This window comes from Prionailurus bengalensis, chromosome C1 (genome assembly GCF_016509475.1).
Source record: "Prionailurus bengalensis isolate Pbe53 chromosome C1, Fcat_Pben_1.1_paternal_pri, whole genome shotgun sequence".
NCBI lineage: Eukaryota > Metazoa > Chordata > Mammalia > Carnivora > Felidae > Prionailurus > Prionailurus bengalensis.
This window is the reverse complement of record NC_057345.1, coordinates 148,666,197-148,688,770: the sequence shown is the minus strand read 5'-3', so window position 1 is coordinate 148,688,770 and position 22,574 is coordinate 148,666,197. Positions and strand designations below refer to the sequence as shown.

The 22,574-nt window shown below is 38.8% G+C and overlaps 1 protein-coding gene across 1 annotated transcript in view; it reads left to right on the top strand.

Annotated features, from left to right (window-relative positions):
• Positions 1 to 22,574, top strand: part of CCDC148 (coiled-coil domain containing 148) — a 256,970-nt gene that overhangs the window by 112,292 nt on the left and 122,104 nt on the right. Inside the window, exons 9-10 of the mRNA XM_043576791.1 lie at positions 741 to 879; positions 3,461 to 3,667. Of these exons, the coding sequence (XP_043432726.1) occupies positions 741 to 879; positions 3,461 to 3,667 (346 nt within the window). The remainder of the gene's footprint in view (positions 1 to 740; positions 880 to 3,460; positions 3,668 to 22,574) is intronic.

Genomic DNA, 22,574 nt, shown 5'->3' with positions numbered 1-22,574 from the left:
TTTTCACTCTGCATAGGGCTTTGCTAATTCTTTCTATAGAACAAAACCAGGCCAGTGCCTATGAGTATTCTGAAATGCAAAAGGCATTTTGGAGCAGGTAGACATACTATTGGATAGGATCTTGAAGAGCTCCTATTTACAAATGATTTCTTCATTGGTCTGAAATTTAATACCATTGGTAATCTGCTCACTAACAATATCTAGTCTTAATCCCACAAAGTGAGAACTTGAGAGAATAGATGATCATTTTAGACTTTTTTAAAAGTCAAATCCTAAGTTAGTGCTTTCCTCAGGCCTTAATTTCCTTTGTACAATTGTTCATTTAATCATCTACACTTGTGTTTTCCTCCAGGAATAAAAATTCCTTTTTAGCCTGTATGTCTTAATAATTTATTTTCCAATATTTGTTTATTTCATCCATTGGTCATAGTTTTTAAAATATTGTTTTGGCAAGATAGAATAAATACTTCTAAAATATTATGTCACTTGGCAACTTCTTGAAATTATGCCTGGAACTCATGGCAAGACCCATAAAGGATTGAAGAACTCACTGTGTTATTAGAATTTAGAACATTTTCTATAGCACACATTTAATTTGGCTAATGTATTAAAAAAAAAATAAACCACCCCAGACTTTGTTTTCTATAATCAGTACCATTTGCTAATAGCTTGAGCAGTGTGAATTCCCTCAAACTCCATGATTGTTTAACAATATGTTGTGACATTTTTCTTGCTTCTAGAAATTTCCACTTAAGTGAAGAAGACCAATGGATTTACCAGGCTGTTCTGGATCAGTATCCTGCAGATCTCTGTGGTAGAAGGACTCTGTATCTCAACATGTTACAAAGATATTTTCCTCACAAATCTAGGCATGATTTGGTGAGTGCTGGACCCTAATAACAGCAAGTTAAATTGTTTCAGTGGTCCATAATAACTAAGCAAAATTTGTATTTCTACAATGGTGGTCTAAAAATTATTTTTCCTGTACTCTAGAAAATAATAGGGTTATAGGTTGAAAATCTCTCATTTTTTTTTATGTTTATTTATTTTTGAGAGAGAAAGAGGGAGAGAAAGAGAGCACACAAGTAGGGGGAGGGGCAGAAAGAAAGGAAGACACAGAATCCAAAGTACGCTCAATCTCGCTCCATCTCAGAGCCTGACATGGGGCTCAAACCCATGAACCATGAGATCATGACCTGAGCTGAAACTTAACTGACTGAGGCACCCAAATGCCCTGAAATTCTCTCATTTTTCAAGTTATATCATCCATAAGAAGGTGGAGAACCCCTCAGGCCACATATATTCTCCCATGCTTACTTGCCCCAGAGATCTTTATTGTGGCTCCCTGGGTTGCTTTGCTAGTGTTTGACCTCTAGGGGTCTGTGCAGTCACTGGCCCACCCTCAGAGGTTCTGCAATCTCTGGGTCTTGCCCGAAAATGGGGTGCTTGCTCATCTGTCCACAAAGCCTGCGCATCTCAGCCTTTTTTCTGTGTATAATCTCCACCTCGACAATTCTGCTTGATCTCTCTAGTCAGGTCTGAAACACATGCCCCAAGTTAGAACTCAGAGTCATGACTGAAATTTCCCTGAGAAGGGCCTGGGAGACTATTGTTTCATTCTCTAGTTAATAAGGCCACAAAGACAAGAAAACAGAAGTTACCATGTCACCAATTAACTTCACAATAACTCATCTTAAAACATATATGTAAACACACATGTGAAAGTCTTAACTTCTAAATGGGCCATGCTTATAAAATATTATCAAATACTTTGCATTTTTGTAGTTGTTTTAAATTAAGCAAGTAATAAGACCAACATGTGTATCAAATTTACCTTATATCAGTCATCTAAACTGCTGTAAGACACATAAGATTAGGTGAAAAAGTACTATTTGTATTCCTATTTTACAGATGAAGAAACCGGAGCAAAGGCCACAGCTAGTATGACCATCCTTTCTTATCCTTTCCTACCCCCCACCCCCCACCCAACAACTATTTGTTTTAATTCTCACCTTTATAGCAGATACCTGTTTTATGAAAAACATGTTATACAATAAATAATTCACTCCAGTTTCTTTTGGTCTTAGTTTATTAAATTAGATCTTTCTCTTTATTCCTTGTTGATTCTATTTGTTTCTCTGACCAGCTGTCATTTTTAAGTTTGTAAATTTTTATGTTTACCTGCTATTAACATGATAAAGATTTTTATACTCACTTCTTATATTGGGCTCATTAGTATGCATTTCTGCATGGTATATGCTTCCTTTCTTCGTGTTTGACAGATTTTAAGTATATTTTTGGCTCTTAGGAACAAAGTTCAGAAGTTTCCAGAAGAGATTTTGGTAGCTGATATTTGGTTTAATTGAAGCCATAGCTTGTTTTATCATGTCTCTGATTAACCATACCTAAATTATTATTTTAGGACAACCTTATCCTACTTGCTAGATTCTTTTCTCCTGCTGTTTAGGGGCTAAATAATGTACCAAATTCAGAGATGTGGTCTATACTAGCAAGATAAAGAATTATGTAGGTCAGTGTGGCTCTCAACTTTAGGAGACACAACTTTATATAAGGAGCATTTCAGAATCACCTACAAAGATTTTTCAAACTACTCAGGCACTCAGGCAATCTCCATTCTTATTCTTTCCCTCAGAGCTCTGAGGTCTCCCATGGTTGGGATGCATTGCCAACAGGAACTACCAGTACCCATGTGAGAATGTCATGTCCATCAGGAGTGTAGGATGGGAAGAGCTAACATCATTGCTGGAATTCCTTCAAGTTTAGACATACAAACATCTGGACATTCAGTAATCAAGGGCAGACTGAATTTTTAGGGTTATCATAGAACTTTATGCTTATTAGCATGTATCTAACTGATGAACTTAAAGTAATTGTTAAGATACCCAATCTGATTTAAAGATGGAGTATTTTGGGGGTGCCTCTGTGGCTCAGTCGGTTCAGCGTCTGACTTCTGCTCAGGTCATGATCTCACGGTTGATGAGTTCGAGCCCTGCATCGGGCTCTGTGCTGACAGCTCAGAGCCTGGAACCTGCTTCTGATTCTGTCTCCCTGTCTCCCTGCCCCTCCCCCACTCATGCTCTGTCTCTCAAAAATGAATAAATGTTAAAAAAAATTTAAGATGGAGTATTTTTGAAATTATATGTAGGGGAAGCAATGCTTTCTGTTCATAGGTTCATTGCCACATAGATGTGGAAGTTGTGTTAAGCCTGCCTCATCAGACTCTATCTTATACAAGGAAACTAGGACTTATAAGCTGGTCCTTAGTCACCAGTTAGCCATAAGCTCAGAACTACAGGACTGGTACCTTGTCCTAGTTGCTACATTTAATATTAAGATGTTTGTCCCCAATTTTTCAAAATCATTGGTTATAATTCATTTTGTAACAATGACATAAAGCACAGGCTCAGTTTCATAATAAGTGTTTACCATCTCTTATCAGGTGGAACATGAGAAATATTGTGATCAGTATCGCTTTGCTAGGGAGCAGCGAAGGATCCTGATATCAAATTGGAATAAGAACAGGAGAGACTTTATGAAGAACGCCGTACTGACACTTGCTGAGGCCTGTGCAGCACATGCCATGGAGGGCACGTTGGCAAAGGATAGGAGAAAGCAACAGGAACTGTGTGCTCATCTGAAAGCCAAGGTGAGGTGCTCTGCTAAAGGTGTTTCAGGATTTGCCCTGGTATTCATTTAAGAACCCACTTTCCTTTTTGTTCAAACCGAACCTAAAGTTCATTTTCTCTAAAAATTTAATTTTCAATAAAATTGTTAGTTTGAGGGGTACCTGGGTGGTTAAGTATCCGACTTCAGCTCAGGTCATGATCTCGCAGTCTGTGGGTTCGAGACCCATACTTGGGCTCTGTGCTGACAGCTCGGAGCCTGAAGCCTGCCTCAGATTCTGTGTCCCCCTCTCTCTCTGTCCCTTCCCCACTTGTGCTCTGTCTCTCTCTCTCTCAAAAATAAATAAACATTTAAAAAATCTAAAAATTGTTAGTTTGAACCATATGAAATCATGATTCTTTTAGATCAACAGTCATCAACAATCAATAATTTCATACGGTTCAAGCGGAAGTTACCAAGAACCAAGAGGTTCATGTTTACGTTTGGATTGAGAGATATCCAACACGAACCACAAATGCTGCACACCAGAGACAGGTGCTGGATGAAATGTAGAATGTAACCATAAAGTCAAGTCTGATTCTGGCTCAAACACCCTGGGACCTCTCATTCACACTAAAGATGTAAGAAAGGTAAAATTATGAAAAAAAAAAGAGGATTTGTGAAGAGATATGTTGAGGAGATCTCGATGGGCTGTATAAGAGCCTTCAACAAAGTGAAAGAGGGAACGGATGGGGTGCTCCTCTTCCTCACACTCAGCGAGAGGCCTCCAGGGTGGCTTGGAGAGTTTAGGGGGCATCTCCTGCAGCTGGAGCTTAAAGATTGGTGTCTGATGCTTACAGGGAAATAGAGGAGCTGCCTCCGTGGCAGAATTGAAAACAAGGATGGCTTCTGTGTTGGGAATAACTGCATTCCCCATAGTGCACAAGTCCTGGAGGATCCATGTGGAGTGTTGTTGGCAGGACCATTAAAAACAAATTGTATTGGGGTGCCTGGGTGGCTCAGTCGGTTAAGCAGCCGACTTCGGCTCAGGTCATGATCTCGCAGTCCGTGAGTTCGAGTCCCGCATCGGGCTCTGTGCTGACAGCTCAGAGCTTGGAGCCTGTTTCAGATTCTGTGTCTCCCTCTGTCTCTGACCCTCCCCTGTTCATGCTCTGTCTCTCTCTGTCTCAAAAATAAATAAACGTTAAAAAAAAATTTAAAAAAAGAAAAAGAAAACAAATTGTATTGAGGTACAGCATACACACAGTAAAGTACACAAATCTTTATTTACTGATAAACGATATGGTAGGGGAACGATAGAGCAACAAGTTTGATTCTATTGGTAGAAAAAAGGTAACCTGGTAGGTGTTACACTATAGCAATTAATAGCTGTAAAATAGCTATGAAATATAAAAATAGCTATAAAAACAAATGTCCCTTTTAAAACATTAGAGGAGGGGCACCTAGGTGGCTCAGTTGGTTGAGTGGCTGACTCTTGATTTCCACTCAGGTCATGATCCCAGGGTTGTGGATTGAGCCTAGCATTGAGCTCCATGGTGAGCATGGAGCCTGCTTAAAATTCTTTCTTCTTCTCTTTTGGCCCCTCCCTGACTCATGGTCTCTCTGTGAAACAAACAAAACCAAAAAAAAAAAAAAAAATTAGAGGAAAAATGCCTGCTCTGCATTTTTTGTAAACAAAAAGATATTATTTGGGGCATTGTGTAAACTTGGGACCTAGAAGGAATAGAAGCTGCATCAAGTCTAATCTACCATGGGCTACAGATCTAATGCTCATTTCTTCTCCATCCGTGGCTGATAAGAAACACACAGGGGTCAGGGACTGGGACAAGTCTTTATATACTCATAGTCTTTTTGTATTAAATTTGCACACATTGTCATTAGCCTTTCAGCTACTCTGTGGGGGATATTTTCTTTTTATTGTATTGCACTGAGGTAAACATGCATGCAGTAAAGCACAGAAACATAAGTGTGCAATTGAATGAAATTTTACAAATATATATTACCCATGTAAAAACCACTGAAATCAAAATATATAACGTTTTCTGCAGCTCAGGTTCCCTCATGCCTCTTTTCAGTATATATTACCCATACCCATAACCCCTATTCTGAATTTATCACCATAAATTAGTTTTGCTTATTCATGAATTTCATACAACTCAAAGCACACAGTATATACTCTTTTGTACTTCTTTCATTCATCATATCTGTTGAGTTTCATTCTTGTTTCATGTTGGAATTGTTTGTTTTTCTTTATAGCTGGGTAGTATTTCATTGTAGATATGTCCCACAATTTATTTATATGTTATCCTGTTAATGGAAATTTGTGTTATCTCCAGGCTTTTGCTCTCATGATAACAGTGCTGTGTGAACACCCTTGAACATGTCTTAGGGTAGACATATACACTCGTTTCTATTGGATAAATGCCTGGGAGTAGGACTGATGGATCAGGTGTGTTTGGCTTTAGAAAATACAGCCAAATAGTTTTCCAAAGTGGTTATACCATTTTCAACCAGTTTCAATTGCTCCACATCCTCACCAACACTGGGAGTGCCAATCTTTACTTGTAGCTAATCTTGTGTATGTGTAGTGGTACCTCTATGTGCTTTTCATCTACATTCAGAATAGATTATGAGCAACTTTCCATTTGCATATTGACCATTTGATATCCGCTGCTGTGAGATGCCCACTCAAGACTTTTGCCTGTTTTTCTATTGGATTGTCTGTTTTTTCTTATTCATCTGTGTTCTTTATACATTCTGCATTCAAGTTCTTTTTTTTTCTGTGACTTTTCACTCTTTTAATGGTGTCCTTTGATAAACAAAAAGTTCTTAATTTTAATGAAATTCTTTTTTTTAATTTAAATGTCTGAGATATAAGTTTATGCATTAAAATCACCCTTTTATAGTTAGTACAGTTCCATGAGTTTTGACAAATGCGTGACATGTAATTACCACCACAAGCAAGGTATAGACTGCTTCATCACCCTTCAGAAATCCTTCATGCCCCTTTGTACTCAACCCCACACCCACCTTCAGCCTTTGGCAACTACTGATCTCTATCCCTATACTTTTGGCCGTTTCAGAATGTCACAGGAACATAACCATACAGTATGTGGACTTTTGGGTCTAGCTTTTTTCACTTAGCATAATACATTTATGATCTAGCCATGTTGTTATGTGTATTAATAATTAACTCCTTTTTATTGCTGAGTAGTATTCCATGCCTGGGCTTAAGCACAGTTTATCCATTTATGACCTATTTTCAGTTTTTGGCAATTTGTGTTACTTTGCTTAAGGTGGGCGTGGGCTTTAAGCTTCCCCTGTGAGCCTGTGCCTGGGAGACACTTGCCACTGTTGTTCCTTCCCCTGCAGTGGATTCTTACTAGACACTTCCTGGCCTGCTAGGGGAGAGGCATTCTGCTTTCTCGGTTCAGCTTCAGTCTCAGGCAAGATTTTTGTCTCTTGGTCTTGGGACTAGAACCTGCTTGGTGATCCTGCCCTCCACCCCATGGCAGACAAACTCTGCCTTGGGTCATGGTGGTTCTTGTGTGGGAGAGATCTTCCTGCCCGCTCCCACCCAGGAGAGGTGGGTTTCTTTTGTTTTGTTTTTTGTTTTTCCCCAGCTATAATGGGTCTACATCCCTTACCACCCCCCCTCAGGGGCTTTTTTTTTTAAGGTTTATTTTTATGTTTATGAGAGAGAAAGAGTTGTGTGTGTGTGTGTGTGAGAGAGAGAGAGAGACAGACAGACAGACAGACAGCAGAGAGCCAGATGCAGGGCTCAAACAGTCATGACCTGAGTGTCAACCGACTGAACAACTCAGGCACCCCAGCGGTTTTTGTTCTATAGGGGTTTTGTTCATATCTCTTAGACCTGTGCTAACATAAGAGGCTTCCTCTGCACACCTCCCCTGACTCTGACCTTTCTTAGGAGCTTTCTGTGAAGTTTGTGGAGAAAAAGCCTGTGAGGGGGTGTTAATTCCCCTTATGTCTATAACTTTCACGAGTTCTATACTCTCACGTCTATGACAGCAGCAAATTGTAAAAATTTAACTATTAACCCATTAGCTGAGATCTTCTTACCCACTTCTACAGTGGCTGTGTCTTTCCCAGGTGCTCTGTCTCAAGTAAGCCAGTTTCCACAATTGCTTCTCTCTTGGAGACATCTGCCTTTCTGTAAATTTCAGGTTTATTTGCCCTCTGACCTCAGCTCTCTGATGGGTTCAAGAGAAGTTCTGATGTAGGCTATTCAGGTTTTTCTTGTGCTTAAAGTGGGAGGCAACAATCTTTCCAGCTTCTTACATTCTAAATGGAAGCTGAACGTCCTCATGAAATACTATTTATCAATTTTTCATGTGCTCTATTTAAGAAATCATTGGCTAATGGCACAGGGTCATTTTCAAAGGCATCCTGCTTGAGATTTTTCTGCCCAATAGGGCTCCTGCCAAAGGAGAGGGGATTCCCCCCAAAAAAGTGGGGTGGAATAGCAATAAATGGGAACCTGATAGGTGGAAGAGAAGTAGTTAGACAATGTACATGACCCACATTAGGGAAATTTTTCCAGAAACAGCCCAGCTATCAATCAAGAGAACAAAACTGGTAGGAGGGCAAGAGTCAGCATTAACCACCTGCCAGGTTTACTTGGGACAGCATCGGTCACCAATCTCACGAGAACTCTGCTGTCCTCTTCTGTACATCTTGTCCCCTTTTCCCTCCTGCCCGTGCACTCTGACTGTCTAAGCATCTAGGGAATGAAAGGAGATGTCATCATCTGAATAAAGAGGGAAGAGTTGATGAATCTCTCGGAACCAGACCACTTAATTTTGAGTCAAGACTGTATTTTGTGACTTATGACTGTGGGCCCCTTTGTAACATGGGTGAGTTACGGGTTCTGCTTAGTTTTCATCTCGTGGCAGGAGAAATCTCTAAATGGGGGACAAAAATAATGCTGTGTTTTGATTATTTCCCACATGTAATGCTGTTCAGTGTATTGTGTATACACTGTGGAGTGTTCCCTACATTTCAGGCATTCTAATAGATGCTTTATAGTCATTTTGTCATGTTACCTCCAGTGACAAACCTGAGATGTGCAGGGTTTGCTGCAACAGAGTACCTACCCAGTGAAATCAGGGGCTTGGTTTTTGGAAGCAATATAATATGGTGCCTCCTCAGACACCCATGGTCACAAGATGGTGAGCAAATATCTCTGAACCTTTGGAAACGAAGTTTCCGAAAAGTAAATGTGAGCAGAGGATGGTGGGACATAATGTAAACTGTGATACAAAATGGATTCTATTTCCCATAGAGATGGTGTTATCATTTGAGTTTGTATTCCTGATCGAGGACTGATGCTTAAAAAATTATAGCTGTGGACACAAGTGTATCATAACAGAAAAGGAGTAATCCTATCAATTCTATAGTAATTTAAAATATTAAATTATACTCATTTTGTTTTTACCTGGAAGGAAACTTGAAATTTACCCCCATCCTTCATTTTACAAGTCTAAAACCTAAAGTCTGAAAGATAAAGTGACTTGCCTAAGGTTCATGCCAGCTCATTTGACTTGAAATTCAAAATTATCTTGGCCCTACATAGCTTTGCATACAAGAATCTTACAAAATAATAGAAGATATTTATTATACTGTGAGCCCCAGTGCACTATAAAATAGACCTACAGAATCTGAAAAATATTACTTCATTGTATCATATATTTGACCTTTCTAAAACTAACATGCTAGCTATAATAAACATTAATTAAATGTTTAACTATAATTTTGTTCTTAGTCTTGGAATTTAAAAAGCCTTTTGGGGGATGATTTAGATGACTTGTGCCTTTAAAGAAAAGCATTAAAGGAATTTTGCAATAATGAGTTTTCTCTCTCTCTTTCCCTCCTTCTCTGTTTTATTTTGGCTTTCTATCAGTAATGGATATGGTAGTGAGTGCAGGCCTCTCACCGGAGTGGTGAGAGGAAAACAGGGAAGAAGAGTTTTCATTCTCCTGCTACCACCAAACCCACTCTTTGATCCCCTAAATTCTCTCAGACTACCAGCCCCTCCTCACCATCCAGCCTAGACCACTCTGTTAGCTGTGCGCTTGATTTTTGGCATGCTTGTCTACGCCATGGCTGGGAAACTGTATTCCCAGATCTGCTTTACAGTTGACTTTCTCTGCATCCATGCTGGGTGGCCAAGTGCTACTAAGGAAAAGTCACCTTCACCTGGACTCTGAATGCCACATGAGAGACCTTAGTCCTGTCCTTAGTTTGCCAATTCTCCCCGTTCCTCTTATGACTATTTCAAAAGGTCACTAATCCTTTCAGTAACCTTACCTAGTACCATACACCCTCCCCTTCATGCCCCGAGGAGGCAACTTACCTCCTACTTTATCAAAAAAAATGAAGTCATGGAGTTATGAGATAGATCCCTAATTTTTGCCCCCTACCCTATGTCTTTATGTCTTCTGCTAATCCCCCACTTTCCTCCTGATGCAGGATGTGATGCTTTCTACATGTTCATATCCAGTCCTTCTGCCAGTGTTTGGGACTCTGACCCATCTAAACACTTTAGAAACTTGATTCTACTGATTATCTCCTTTGATTATTTTCTTTCTTATTATGTGGGTATTTCTCCCAGCCCATAAATATGGTTAAGTCTTTCTTATTCAAATCAAACCTTCTCTTGATTCTAAATCATCCTCCAGCTCCTGGGCACCTCCTAATTTCTAACCTTTTCTTTGAAATCAAGCACTTGAAAGAATAATCTATATTTTCTCAGGACTTCTGACTGCCCTACTCTGTCAAGATCCTCTCCTCTCCCCAAGGTCACCAGTGACCTCCCAATTACCTCATCTTGTCAGTGCTCTAGCATCCTTATCTTAGTAGACCTCTGCTTCATTTCCCACTGTTGACCACGTACCCTTTGTTCTAAAATATTATTTCAGCTTCTAAAATATTGTTTCCCATATCTTTGAGGAATACTTAGTCTGTGTGTGCCTTTGTCATTGTCTGCACAATCCTAAAACCCTGCTATCCTCAGGTTTCTATCCTTACTCTTTATTCTTCTCTCATTACTTCACTGGTTCCTAATCCCTCTCAGGTTTTTACCTACCTTTATATGCTAATTATTCTTCAGTCTCCTCCCCACCTCCACCATCTCTGAGCAGCTCTCTCTTGAATCTCATTTATCCAGCTGCCTACCAATTACATCAACTTCAAAGTCTACAGATGCATCAGAGTCAGTGTCTAAAATAGGTATTTTTGTTTCCCTCCAGTAAATTTGCACTTTTTTTTCTTAAAACATAGCTTCCTCTTCTCCCTCACGCACCCCCGTAGCTATTTACCACCTTTGGAAATTTTACACCTTAACTCTCCACATCTTTCTTTCTGTCACTAGAAAGGCCAGTTCCTGGACTATTGCAGTAGTGCTCTAATGGCTATGCTTCACATCCTGCCCTTCTGAATTTTTCCCCCTAAGCTGCATGCAGAATGCTCTATCTAAAATGCAGTTTGAGCTACCTTCCCTTCAGGACAATTCCTTGGTGGCACCCTTTGCTTATAACAATGGCCACACTTCCTGGCTTGCTTTTCTAGGTCCCTGATATTATTGATTTTGCCTGAAATGCCTCTCTTACCTTTCTTTGTCTGGCTAAGTCTCACTCTTCTTCAAGATTCATCTTAAATGTCTGCTACAGGAAGACTTTCTTGAGTCCCTGGCCAGATTCAATCCACTCTTGGTTCTCCCTAACCCCTCATATATAACCCTGACTTAATAGTGGTTATGGCACACTGGAAAATCTATGTCTACTACACAACTGCAACCCCATCTTATTCATCTTGGTATAACATATACTCACTCCAACTTCCTTATTCCTTCATGTCCCATCCCAACCCACCACACCCTGTGCTTGGTGCTTGGAATATTGTAGGTATTCAGCAACTGTTGCTAAAGCAAAGTATATAATAAGCCTTAGGAATTACCCCCACCTTCTCAATACTTCCTGATATAGTACTATTTCCACTACCTTCTTTCTACCTTATTTATGAGAAAGCTAGCTGTAGAAACATGTGGATGTGCAAAGTCATTAAGGGGTGAAGTATAAGTCATAATTGTCAATATGGAATATGCTGAAATCTGAAATGCGGTTTTAAAAGTAAAACATAAAAGATACATTTTAGGTATAAACAAAGTTACCATGCACTTCTCCACTCTTCTCCAATTCATCTTACTTTTGTGCTCCTTGCTGCATCTCTAGCTGATTGTCTGACCTGATCAAGAAGACACAGTAATTAGGGAATCAGATAGTAATGGGATAGAAAATACTTTTTTGAGTAAATATAATTTGGCACCCTTTTCACATTTTGATAGTTTCTCATAGCATCAACCCCTTCTACAATCTTCCTTCTCCACAGATTTCAGGCTTCTTTGCTGATGGAGAACAGACTTAGACTTGAGTTTCAGAAATCAGATGATGAATGGTACCTAATGTAAAGTAGAGGGTTTTTTCAGTTCCTATTTCAGTGATAATGAATAGTTGATATGGTAAACAACTATAAAAATTGAGCAAAATATTTTTAAAAAAACCATTTTCAGGAATTGGACAAAAAGTGCATAGATAAAATTCTTGAAATAAGAGAAACTTTGAAGGTGAACCCTATATTCACTATAGATTTCTTTATACCAGTTTTTTTTTCAATATAAGGTGGAGGGAAATATAACCCACGTAGAAAATTATAGTCTTTTTTTTAACATTTATTTATTTTTTTCGAGAGAGAGAGAGAACACAAGTGGGAGAGGGGCAGAGAGAGAGAGAATCCCAAGCAGGCTCCACACTGTCAGCACAGAGCTCGACACAGGGCTCAATTTCATGAACTGTGAAATAATGACCTGAGCCGAAATCACGAGTCAGACACTCCGCTGACTGAGCCACCCAGGTGCCCTGAAAATTATAGTCTTGACAAGTGAAGGAAGCAGATATTGGAGTTTAGGCTGCGAAGGGATATCTTGAAGTATAGGGTACTAGAGATAAAGGAATGGAAGATAAAGAGTCCTCAAAATGCATATAAAAATACCTCATGGGTCCTTAGCCAACCTATAAGCTCTGAATGCACAAAGTGAGACACCAAAAGGCTAAGAGAGAACAACTACTCAAAGCTGAGAACTGAATAGAGATTTCAAAGATCATACAGTTTTGGGGAGGGGCAGGTGTTTGAATTCTACCCCAGCCAAAGTAGAGACATCTTGGTGAACACTCTAGACATTCAATTGTACCTCTAGAGAGACAATGTTTTAGAAGTATGGGCTATACTATAAGATTATAGATAAAACTGAAACATACCTGGCTTAAGAAAAGTAAAAATAAAGCATCAACAAGATTCAGGACATTCCCTGGCAATTTAACTGCCTTCCAGACTAAAGACAAAACACTATTTAGAGAAAAGTAATATAATCTAGAGACCATAGGATAGATCTATTACAAGATCTATTACAATGTCCAGCCCACAATAAAAATGATCAAACATTCAAACAGGAAAAGCAACTGATAGATAATCAAGGAATAAAACAGACTCAGAATTAAAAGGAAAAAAAAATACACTCTAGAAATGCAAAATATAATACCTAAAATTAAGAACTCAGTGGATAAGCTTTAAGATCAGATTAGACATAGCAGAAGAATTAATGAACTTGAAGACAGATCAACAGAAAATATTCAAACTGAAGCATATAAAGAGAAAATAATAAAATGAAAAGCAGAATAGAGAGCATAAGAGAAATATGGAACATAGTAAAAGTTTTTATATACATGTAATTAAAGTCCCAAAAAGAGGAGAGAGAAAATGAGACAGAGGCAATATTCAAGAAATAACATCCAAGAACTTACCAAACTGGATGAGCAACATCAATGTATTTTTTCAAGAAGCTTAACAAACCCCAAGATGGATAAATACAAAGGAAATAATATCGAGGCACATGATAATCACAGTCCTGAAACAAAAGGTAAAGGGAAACAAGGTATGTGAAGGGACAGATATGGCGTGGAGATCCATTTTGTTGGTGTGATCAAGAGCAAAGGTAGCATGTCCTGAGGTCAGTGGTGATGGCAGCAACTTCCCAATTGTGCCAGAATCAGTGTGACCTCACCAACTGTGATATGTGGTTCTGGATGTTATTCCTGGAAGCTTAGTCTAGAACTTGCTTCTCTGACCCTTCCAAAGACTTCATGAACTTTCCACAATCCTGCCATTAATATTTTTCTTCTTAAACTAACTAGGGTGTATTCTGATGTATGCACCTAATAACTCTGACCCAGAATGTGTCTGGGTTTTGCTATGCTGTTCTAACTTGCCTGCTTGCTGACTGCAGGTTAAGATAAGCAGGTGTCAGAATCAATAAGGACCCACCACTTACCTGGTTCAAGCTGGAAGTGATCCTATAGGCACACAGTACCTTGTATAGGATCATCATAAAGGGGGAGGTGACCACAGAAAGCTTACCCATAAGTCACATGGGCTGAGTGACCACCTGCCAAAGGGAAAGGATGCTTTCATCACATGATAACAGTCTATCAATATTTATAGTTGTAAGTCATTTCCATTTATAAATGTGACATTATCTCAGGTTTTTTCCCCTTGGTAATTAAAGATAAAAGAAATTTCTTCTTGGGCATTAATGAAGCTCACATTACATGCTTCCTTAATCAGAAAAGGAAAAAAAAAACCCAAGACACTGGAAAAACTTAGATGACTAGTCTATCACAGGATCTGGCAAGGATTCAGTAGTTTCTGCCAATTTAGGGCATTTGTTTATCAATGTCTTGGTGTGGTCAACTGTGCCATGCACCATCAGCATAATCAGTGTTATCTATGAATCCCTCACATTACTGGCATCCCTATAGTCTCTGCAGTTGGGGACATTCACAGAGAAACTCTCTGTGGTTAACCATGGGCATAATATTGGCATAATCAAGAGAGCTCTGAGGAACCATAGGCATCAATACTAGAGTGATTTTTGTTCACAGAGGCAGATGGCATTTCCTCTATACAGCTATATTATGCTATCTGTGGCTCTTGGCAGTAGCTAATTGAAATTCCACAAGGCCTGGGGACTTGATGAATCTATGTATTAGTTCCAAGTAAAATAATCAAGCTAGCCCTATTCTTAAAATGTCTTAGTTTTAAAAAGTGCATTTATCTGCATTGGGGTCTATTTTGTAAAGTCTAAAAGAGGCTGTACTTTTTAATGTTCTTTATAATGAATGCCCTTTTTTCAGTGGCAAATCAGAAAAACATCTCATAAGATGTTTTACAAATGAGGATATTGGATATGACATATATTGTCTGTTTGCATTTTAGAGTGAGTTTATGCAATACAACTTTAGGCAATGATAACCACGAGCACTAGGTAATTTAAGAGAAGAAAACACAACTTGGGGTTGGAAAGCCAGTATTTTTTAAATTCCTATTAAAAATAAAAATATACTTACTAAAAAAAAATTTAAGCGTGTCTCATTTAACAGGATAGAGAATCCAGAAATAGACCCACACATCAGTGTTCAGGCGATTTTCAACAAAGACACAAAGTTAATTCAACAGAGAAAGAGTAGTCTTATAAACAAGTGATGTGGGAGCCATTAAATACCCAGATGCAAAAAGAAATGAACCTTGATACATACCTTGTGCTCTATACAAAAATTAACTCAAAATGGACTTAAATGTAAAACTGAAAACTATAAAACACAGGAAGACAATAAAGGAGAAAATCTTTATGACTTTGGATTGGAAAAAGATTTCTTAAACACAACACCAAATGCACTATCCCTAGAAGAAAAAGTTGATAAACTGGACTTTCTCAAAATTAAGAACTTCTACTCATTGTGAAGACAATAAAGACAGGTCTCCCACTAGGAGAAAATATTTGCAAATCACATATCTGATGAAGGGCTTGAATCAGAGTTAATGAAGAATTTTCAAAACTTAATAACAAGTAAACAACTCAATAAAAAAGAAAGCCACTTCACAAAAAAAGATATTTGGCAAATAGGACATGAAAAGATGCTCAATATCTTTAGTCACTAGAGAAATGCAAATTAAAACCACAATGGGATATCACTATATAACCTATTGAAAAGTCTAAAATAAAAATCTGACCATACCAAATATTGACAAAGATGTGGAACATCTTGAATTTGCTTACATTGCTGGTGGGGATGCAAAATGATACAGTCACTTTGTAAAACATTTCTGCAGTTACATATGCTGTTAAACATACACTTACCACAATACCCCAGCAATCCTACTCCTAGATGTTTATTTATGTAAAATGAAAACCTATGTTCACACAAAAATCTATAAGTAAACACATGCAGCAGCTCTATTTTTCATTGCTAAAACTGGAAGCAACTCCAAGACCCTAATGCCCTCAACTGGGGAAAGGATAAACAAACTGTGGTACTTCCATATGATGGATTATTACTTAGCAGTAAAAGTAACGAACTATTGATACACACAAAAAATGGACAAATCTCAAAGGTATTACGCTAAGTGGAAAACGCCACACACAAAAGGTTCCATACTATGTGATTTCAATTATATGATCTCCTTGCAAAAAGAAAACCATAGAAGCTGGAGAAGGAGGGACTTCCCTAATCAGCAGGAAGAGGAGAAGGCCACATCACTTCCCTTGAAATTTACTTTTCAGAAATTGCACACTCTGGTTCCACTTAGTGTCTCATAAACCAGCACTTTTTCACAACTGTCAGACATGACTGCAAGGTGAACAATATGGGCTGTTTGAGGTGGTTGATGTCCAGCCCAAAGTTAAAAGGTCATTACTATGAAAGAAGGGGAGAATAAATACGAGGGATAATCAGCAGACTATGACTGTGAGTTACCAGCAAGGGATTTGGGGTACCTGGCTCCCTAAGACTCTACTTCTGCTTCGGGCATTCTCATAAAAGCTTATTATCTGTAAGGACAGACACAGGGACCTTGGAGCTGTATCATTCTCTTGGAGGGTTGAGTCGATGGTATATTTTAGGGAAGATCTCAAGAAAAAAATAGGTTTGGTTAAATGGTAACTATGGTCTTTAGCTTCTCTCAGTCCCCATTGGTTCCATCTGTTCTTCTCTCCATGCCTCTTCCACTTGCACTTGCTACGTGATAACCAAATATTTGTGGAATAAATACATGAAAATTTGTTTTAAAAAACTCATAGGTTAAATCATGTCAAATTGCTGTTTTTGTAGGTCAGAAATAGCTGACTATTAGCACTTTTATATGACACATTTTAATATGTAGATAAGGATAAGGTATGCTGGTTCCTTTTGTATCATATACAATGGTAATATTAACAGTGCAACTTTCTCTAGAGATCTGATTTTTTTTTAATTTTTTTTCAACGTTTATTTATTTTTGGGACAGAGAGAGACAGAGCATGAACGGGGGAGGGGCAGAGAGAGAGGGAGACACAGAATCGGAAACAGGCTCCAGGCTCTGAGCCATCAGCCCAGAGCCTGACGCGGGGCTCGAACTCCCGGACCGCGAGATCGTGACCTGGCTGAAGTCGGACGCTTAACCGACTGCGCCACCCAGGCGCCCCTAGAGATCTGATTTTTATATGTAATGCAATAGATAAATGTGCTCTTCCGTCCCCCATTCCACACTGTTCTTCTCCCCGTGTTCATCTCACATATTGCATTTATTTCATCTGATGTAATGTTTGCATGTCTATTGCTGGACTCTAAACATATGAAGACAAGGATACGCTTTTTATTCATCTTTGTGTCACTAGTGTCTGACACCAATTATAATCCATCATAGGTACTCAAAAAGCCCAGTATTGATTTCATATACCCTTGAATAAATTATATTTGTATAAAATTGACTTTAATTAAAAAAAATGCTACGGGAAGAATCTTGTATAGACAAGATTCTAATACACGCTTTGTATACACAAGGTTCTCTGATAATCTACTTGCATTTCATGCTGCTCACACCTGGCTTTTATGGTTTTTCAATGTTAAAAAAAATTTGCATTTTAAAATCAGTTTATGGTATTAACTCATCCAAGTCTTTCTGAGACAATTGTCATGGTTTTTGTAACTCCAGAGCTCATTCTGGTTTCTATATATACTTTTCTCCAACTAGAAACTCAGAGGGCAGATCTATCTGCTTTTTATAGTTTGCCCTCTTACCTTGGCATTGTTTGATTAGGGAAACTTTAGGCAGTGAACGAGAAGATAATTGGGTAGAAAAACCTAGTCCTGATTCCTTGCTTTTAGCTCCAGAAGGAACAGGAAATCTTTTATCAAAAGAATTTCAAGTTTAGGATTAACAGGTTACAAATGGACAAATGAGGTCATCTTTTTAATGTGCCGTGTATTTTCATAGATCTCTCTGGGTAGTAATGGAGAAATTAAATATATTAGTCATTGAAGGACATATCTGTTATGATATCTATGGTACATAAGTACATTTCTACCTAGTGGAGAATTTAGTTCTCTGAACACAATGACTACTTGTCTGTTGTTACCAGGCTGATTCTTACCCAGTGAATTCCCATTAGCCTATTTTCACTGCAGACTACTTGAGAAAATTCCCATTTTGTAAATGTCTAAAATAATGTATATTGAGTTTCTCCTATATTGTCTCACTATGACAAATGTTACATTTGGTTATGGTGGCTTGCTGGAAATTCTTTTTTGTGAGTGAGAGAGGCAGAGTAGTGAAGGGATAGAGTTGAACAAAAAATGAGAAAAGTGATCTGTTGGTGCCTGCGGCATTTATAATAAAGAGAATCAAATTTCTGGGCATGAAAGAACCATAAGAGACATGTTAAAAGTGATTCTTCTGGGCTCTGTGCCTATTTCTTTACTTTCACAAAAGATAGAATTTGCAAAAGACATATGTTGAATGCCTGAGTATCTGAAAGTGACACAAGTTGATTGTTTCTAGTTTCCTTAGTGATTATTACAAAAATTTCTTTGTGTATAGCCTAAATCACTCATTTACTCAGTCACCTAATATTTTTTGAGTACCTGCCTGTGTCAGGCACTGTGATAGGCACTATGCATACAGAGATGACTAAGATGGATACAAAGATCTTAGATTCCAGTAGAAAAGAATGGTGTATAAACATATAGTTATTATGGAGTGTGGTAAGTGCCACAGGAGAGTATGTATGAAAATTATGGGAGCGTGGAGGAGGGTACATAGCATACAGAGGGAGGCAGCAGTAGTAAACCCTGGGAGAGGCAAGCATTTGAACTCAATCCTAAAGGATGGTGTTTATTAGCGGTAAAATGAGAAGTGAGAGGACGGACATTCTAAACATGGGACAGATGAGCCAGTCTCCCACAGATCAGAAACCTGTTGGCATACAAAAGCATTTTGGTGTTTCCTGATCATAAATTGTGGTCTAGAGAATGACGAGAGGAGGGCTAGCGAGGTAAGTGTGTGCTAGATCTTGCAGGGATGCTCAATGTCAAGGAGCTGGAGTTGTAGTCACCGGGAGTGATAAGGAGCCATCAAAGTGTTTTAGTAGGAGATCGACAGGTTTTAAGATCAATCTGATAGTTTAGGGGAGGATAGATTTTATGGGACTACTACTAGAGGAGGGGAGGGAAGTCAGGCAACTATTGCCACAGTCTGGGTGAAAGATGATAATGGTCTGAGTTAGAGTGATGGAAATAGAGATAGAAGGGGTAGAAGGATATTTAGAAAGTGGACAGAACTGGGTAATGGAGAACAAAGAGCAAAAGTTACCCAGGTTTCTAGCTTTCATTACTGGATGGATGGGTTTGTTCATTCATTCTTTTGTTCATTCATTTAGCAAATATTAAGTGAGTGCTGAGTATGTGCTGGCATTTTTCTAAGTACTAGGGGGGTCAAATGTGAAAAAGACCCCTAAATCCCAACCCTTGTGATACATTCTAATAGAAGTTAGCATGCCTAACAAGATATATAAGTAAAATATATAGTGCAAGAGAGTAGTAAGTATTAGTGACAGAAAGATTAAGCAAAGAAAGGGACCCAAACTGGGGGGAGTGCTGTTGAATGTTTAGATACTCTATGGAAGGCCTTAGAGAGAAGATGACAATTGAGTAAAAACCTGAAAGAGATGAGAGAACAAGCTATGTATCTAGGGGGAATGTAACCAGCAAATCTAGGCAAAGGGAAGCGTGTACAAAGGCCCTGCCTCTTGAGGAACAGAAATGAGAATAGTGTGGTTGGAGTGAGAAAGGAATGCTGTGATCTGACCTAAACAGTTTAACAGGATCCCTCTGACTGTGGGTTTGAGAATAGGCTAGAGGGGCAAGGGAATAAGCTGGCTAACCCATTTGGAGGATTTTACATTTAGCCATGCTAGAGATGATAGTATGAAATGTTAATATATAATGACAACCTTCACTGCCTGGCAGAGCATGCCCTGTGGCCAGTTCTGGCCAGCTGGTAGCCTCCTTCTTCCCTAGCTTGTTGTGGTGACTTATCCTGCCCTCAGCCTGCTGCTGTGCCTCAGCTCCCTTTCCTCTGTGACTCACCTCAGTTTCCATATCTGCATCTTATTTTATTTTTTTTTAATGCTCATTTATTTTTGAGAAAGAGAGCACAAGTGGGGAGGGGCAGAGAGAGAGGGAGACACAGAATTGGAAGCAGGCTCCACGCTCTGAGCTGTCAGCACAGCGCCCGACGCAGGGCTAGAACTCATGAGCTGTGAGATCATGACCTAAGCTGAAGTCGGACACTCAACTGCCTGAACCACCTAGGTGCCCCTGCATCTTATTTGTCACTCTAGGTCTACCATACATACATGTCACCCTTCTGGGCCCCCTCCTCTTCAAGACTTCTGCCTCACCCCAGTCCCTGGCTGCGTACTTCTCTTAGTCCCTTTCTTTCAGCCTCTTACCCACATTTTCCTTCTCAGGCTCTACCCTGACACCAACCCTCAGCCTCTGAATAGTATAAGCCAATTTTTGTGATAATCATTTCTCTGCTTTTACCACTGGATATGCATCCCTGTGTTTTGCCTGTATTTGAACTTTTGTGAATAGAATCAAATAGTATGTTATAGTATCATGCATGACATCTTTTCCCCTATACTTTGTTGTTGCATGTGACTGTAGATTACCACAATTTATTGATCTGTTTTGCTATTGATGACATTTGGGTCATTTGCATGTTTAGATTTTTTAGGAAGTATGTTGCTATGAACATTTTTACACATGTTCCCTTACACCACATTTCTGTGGGGAATACCTAAGAGTGAATTGCTGGATCAGGGCATATATGTATTTACAACTTTGCAAGGTACTCCCACACTTTTTCTTAAAGGGGCCGCACCAATTTACTGTTACAACAGCTACGTATATAAGCTCCCATTGTTGTAAATTCTTGCTAATGCTTGTATTCTGAAATGTTTTCATTTTAACCAATTTGGTGGATGTGAACTGGTATTTTGCTGTGATTTTCACTTGCAGTTCCCTAATTTCTAGTGATGTTGAAGGTCTTTTAGCACGCATAATGGCTATTTGGATTTCTTCTTTGTAAAAATTGGCTGTTCAAATCTTTTGCTCATTTTTTTTCCTATTTGACAACCTGTCTTTTTTCTTACCAGTTCACCGTTATTCACTAAATATTTTGGGTATAAGCTCTTTGTGGTTATATCTGCTTCAGATATGTTTTTCTACTCTTTATCACTCATTTTCATTGTCTGAGTGGTAACTTCCCACTTAGAAAAGTTTTTAATTTTTTTAATTTCTTAATGTTTATTTTTGAGAGAGACAGAGAGAGAGAGAGAGAGAGAGAGAGAGAGAGAGAGCGCATGAGCTGGGGAGGGGCAGAGAGAGAGGGAGTCACAGAACCTGAAACAGGCTCCAGGCTGCGAGCTGTCAGCACAGAGCCCAACATGGGGCTTGAACTCATGAACCACGAGATCACGACCTGAACCGAAGTCGGACGCTTACCGACTGAACCACCCATGCTCCCCAGAAAAGTTTTTAATTTTTAAGTAATCAATTTATCAGTTTTCTCTCTGATGTTAATGCTTTTGTATTTTCTGTAAAATATCTTTCCCTACCTCTGGGGCAGAAACTAGAATTCAAAAAATTCTCTTAAAAATAAAAAATTGTGAAGACTAATTACAATAGATACCTTAAGTCCAATTATGGATTGCGAATAAATATTGTGAGTGTTAAGAATATATCATTATTGAAAACTATCTCAGGGCTACTAATGTAGTTGTGCAAAGTAAATAGTACCCTCAAGGGGTTGTGCCATCTGAAGAAATTAAAGTTGGCAGTGCACAACCTGAATGTTCACAACAGGGTTGACTATTTCATGCACAAAGTCCTTTTGAGGAGTTGAGGAGCTACTCTAATGCAACCTGCACTTCTTTGCAGTGACGATGGTTATTCTTGATACTTAACATTTCACACCTACCAAATGTTCCAAATTAGACTAATGTTTTGTCATAATCACCTTATAATTTTTCTCTCTGGCTCACAAATAAGGAAAATAGGAGCACCTGCATGGTTCAGTCGGTTAAGGATCCGACTTCGGTTCAAGTCGTGATCTCACAGTTTGTGAGTTCGAGTCCCACATCAGGCTCTGTGCTGAAAGCTCAGCCTGGAGCTTGCTTTAGATTCTGAGTCTCCCTCTCTCTCTGCCCTACCCCACTCACATTCTGTTTTTCTCCCTCTCTCTTGAAAATAAATCAAATAAACATGAAAATGTTCTTTAAAAAACAAAGAAAACCAAGAAAAATAATAACTAACATTTATGAAACATTTCCTACATTTTAGGGACTATGCCATGTGATTTACATACATGGCCTCATTTAATATTTTAATTTTCTCTATTTTATAAACAAGGAAACAGAAACTTAGATGGGGGTAAGTAATTTGTTTAAGTTTAGCAAACTCATAAGTAATCTGGAG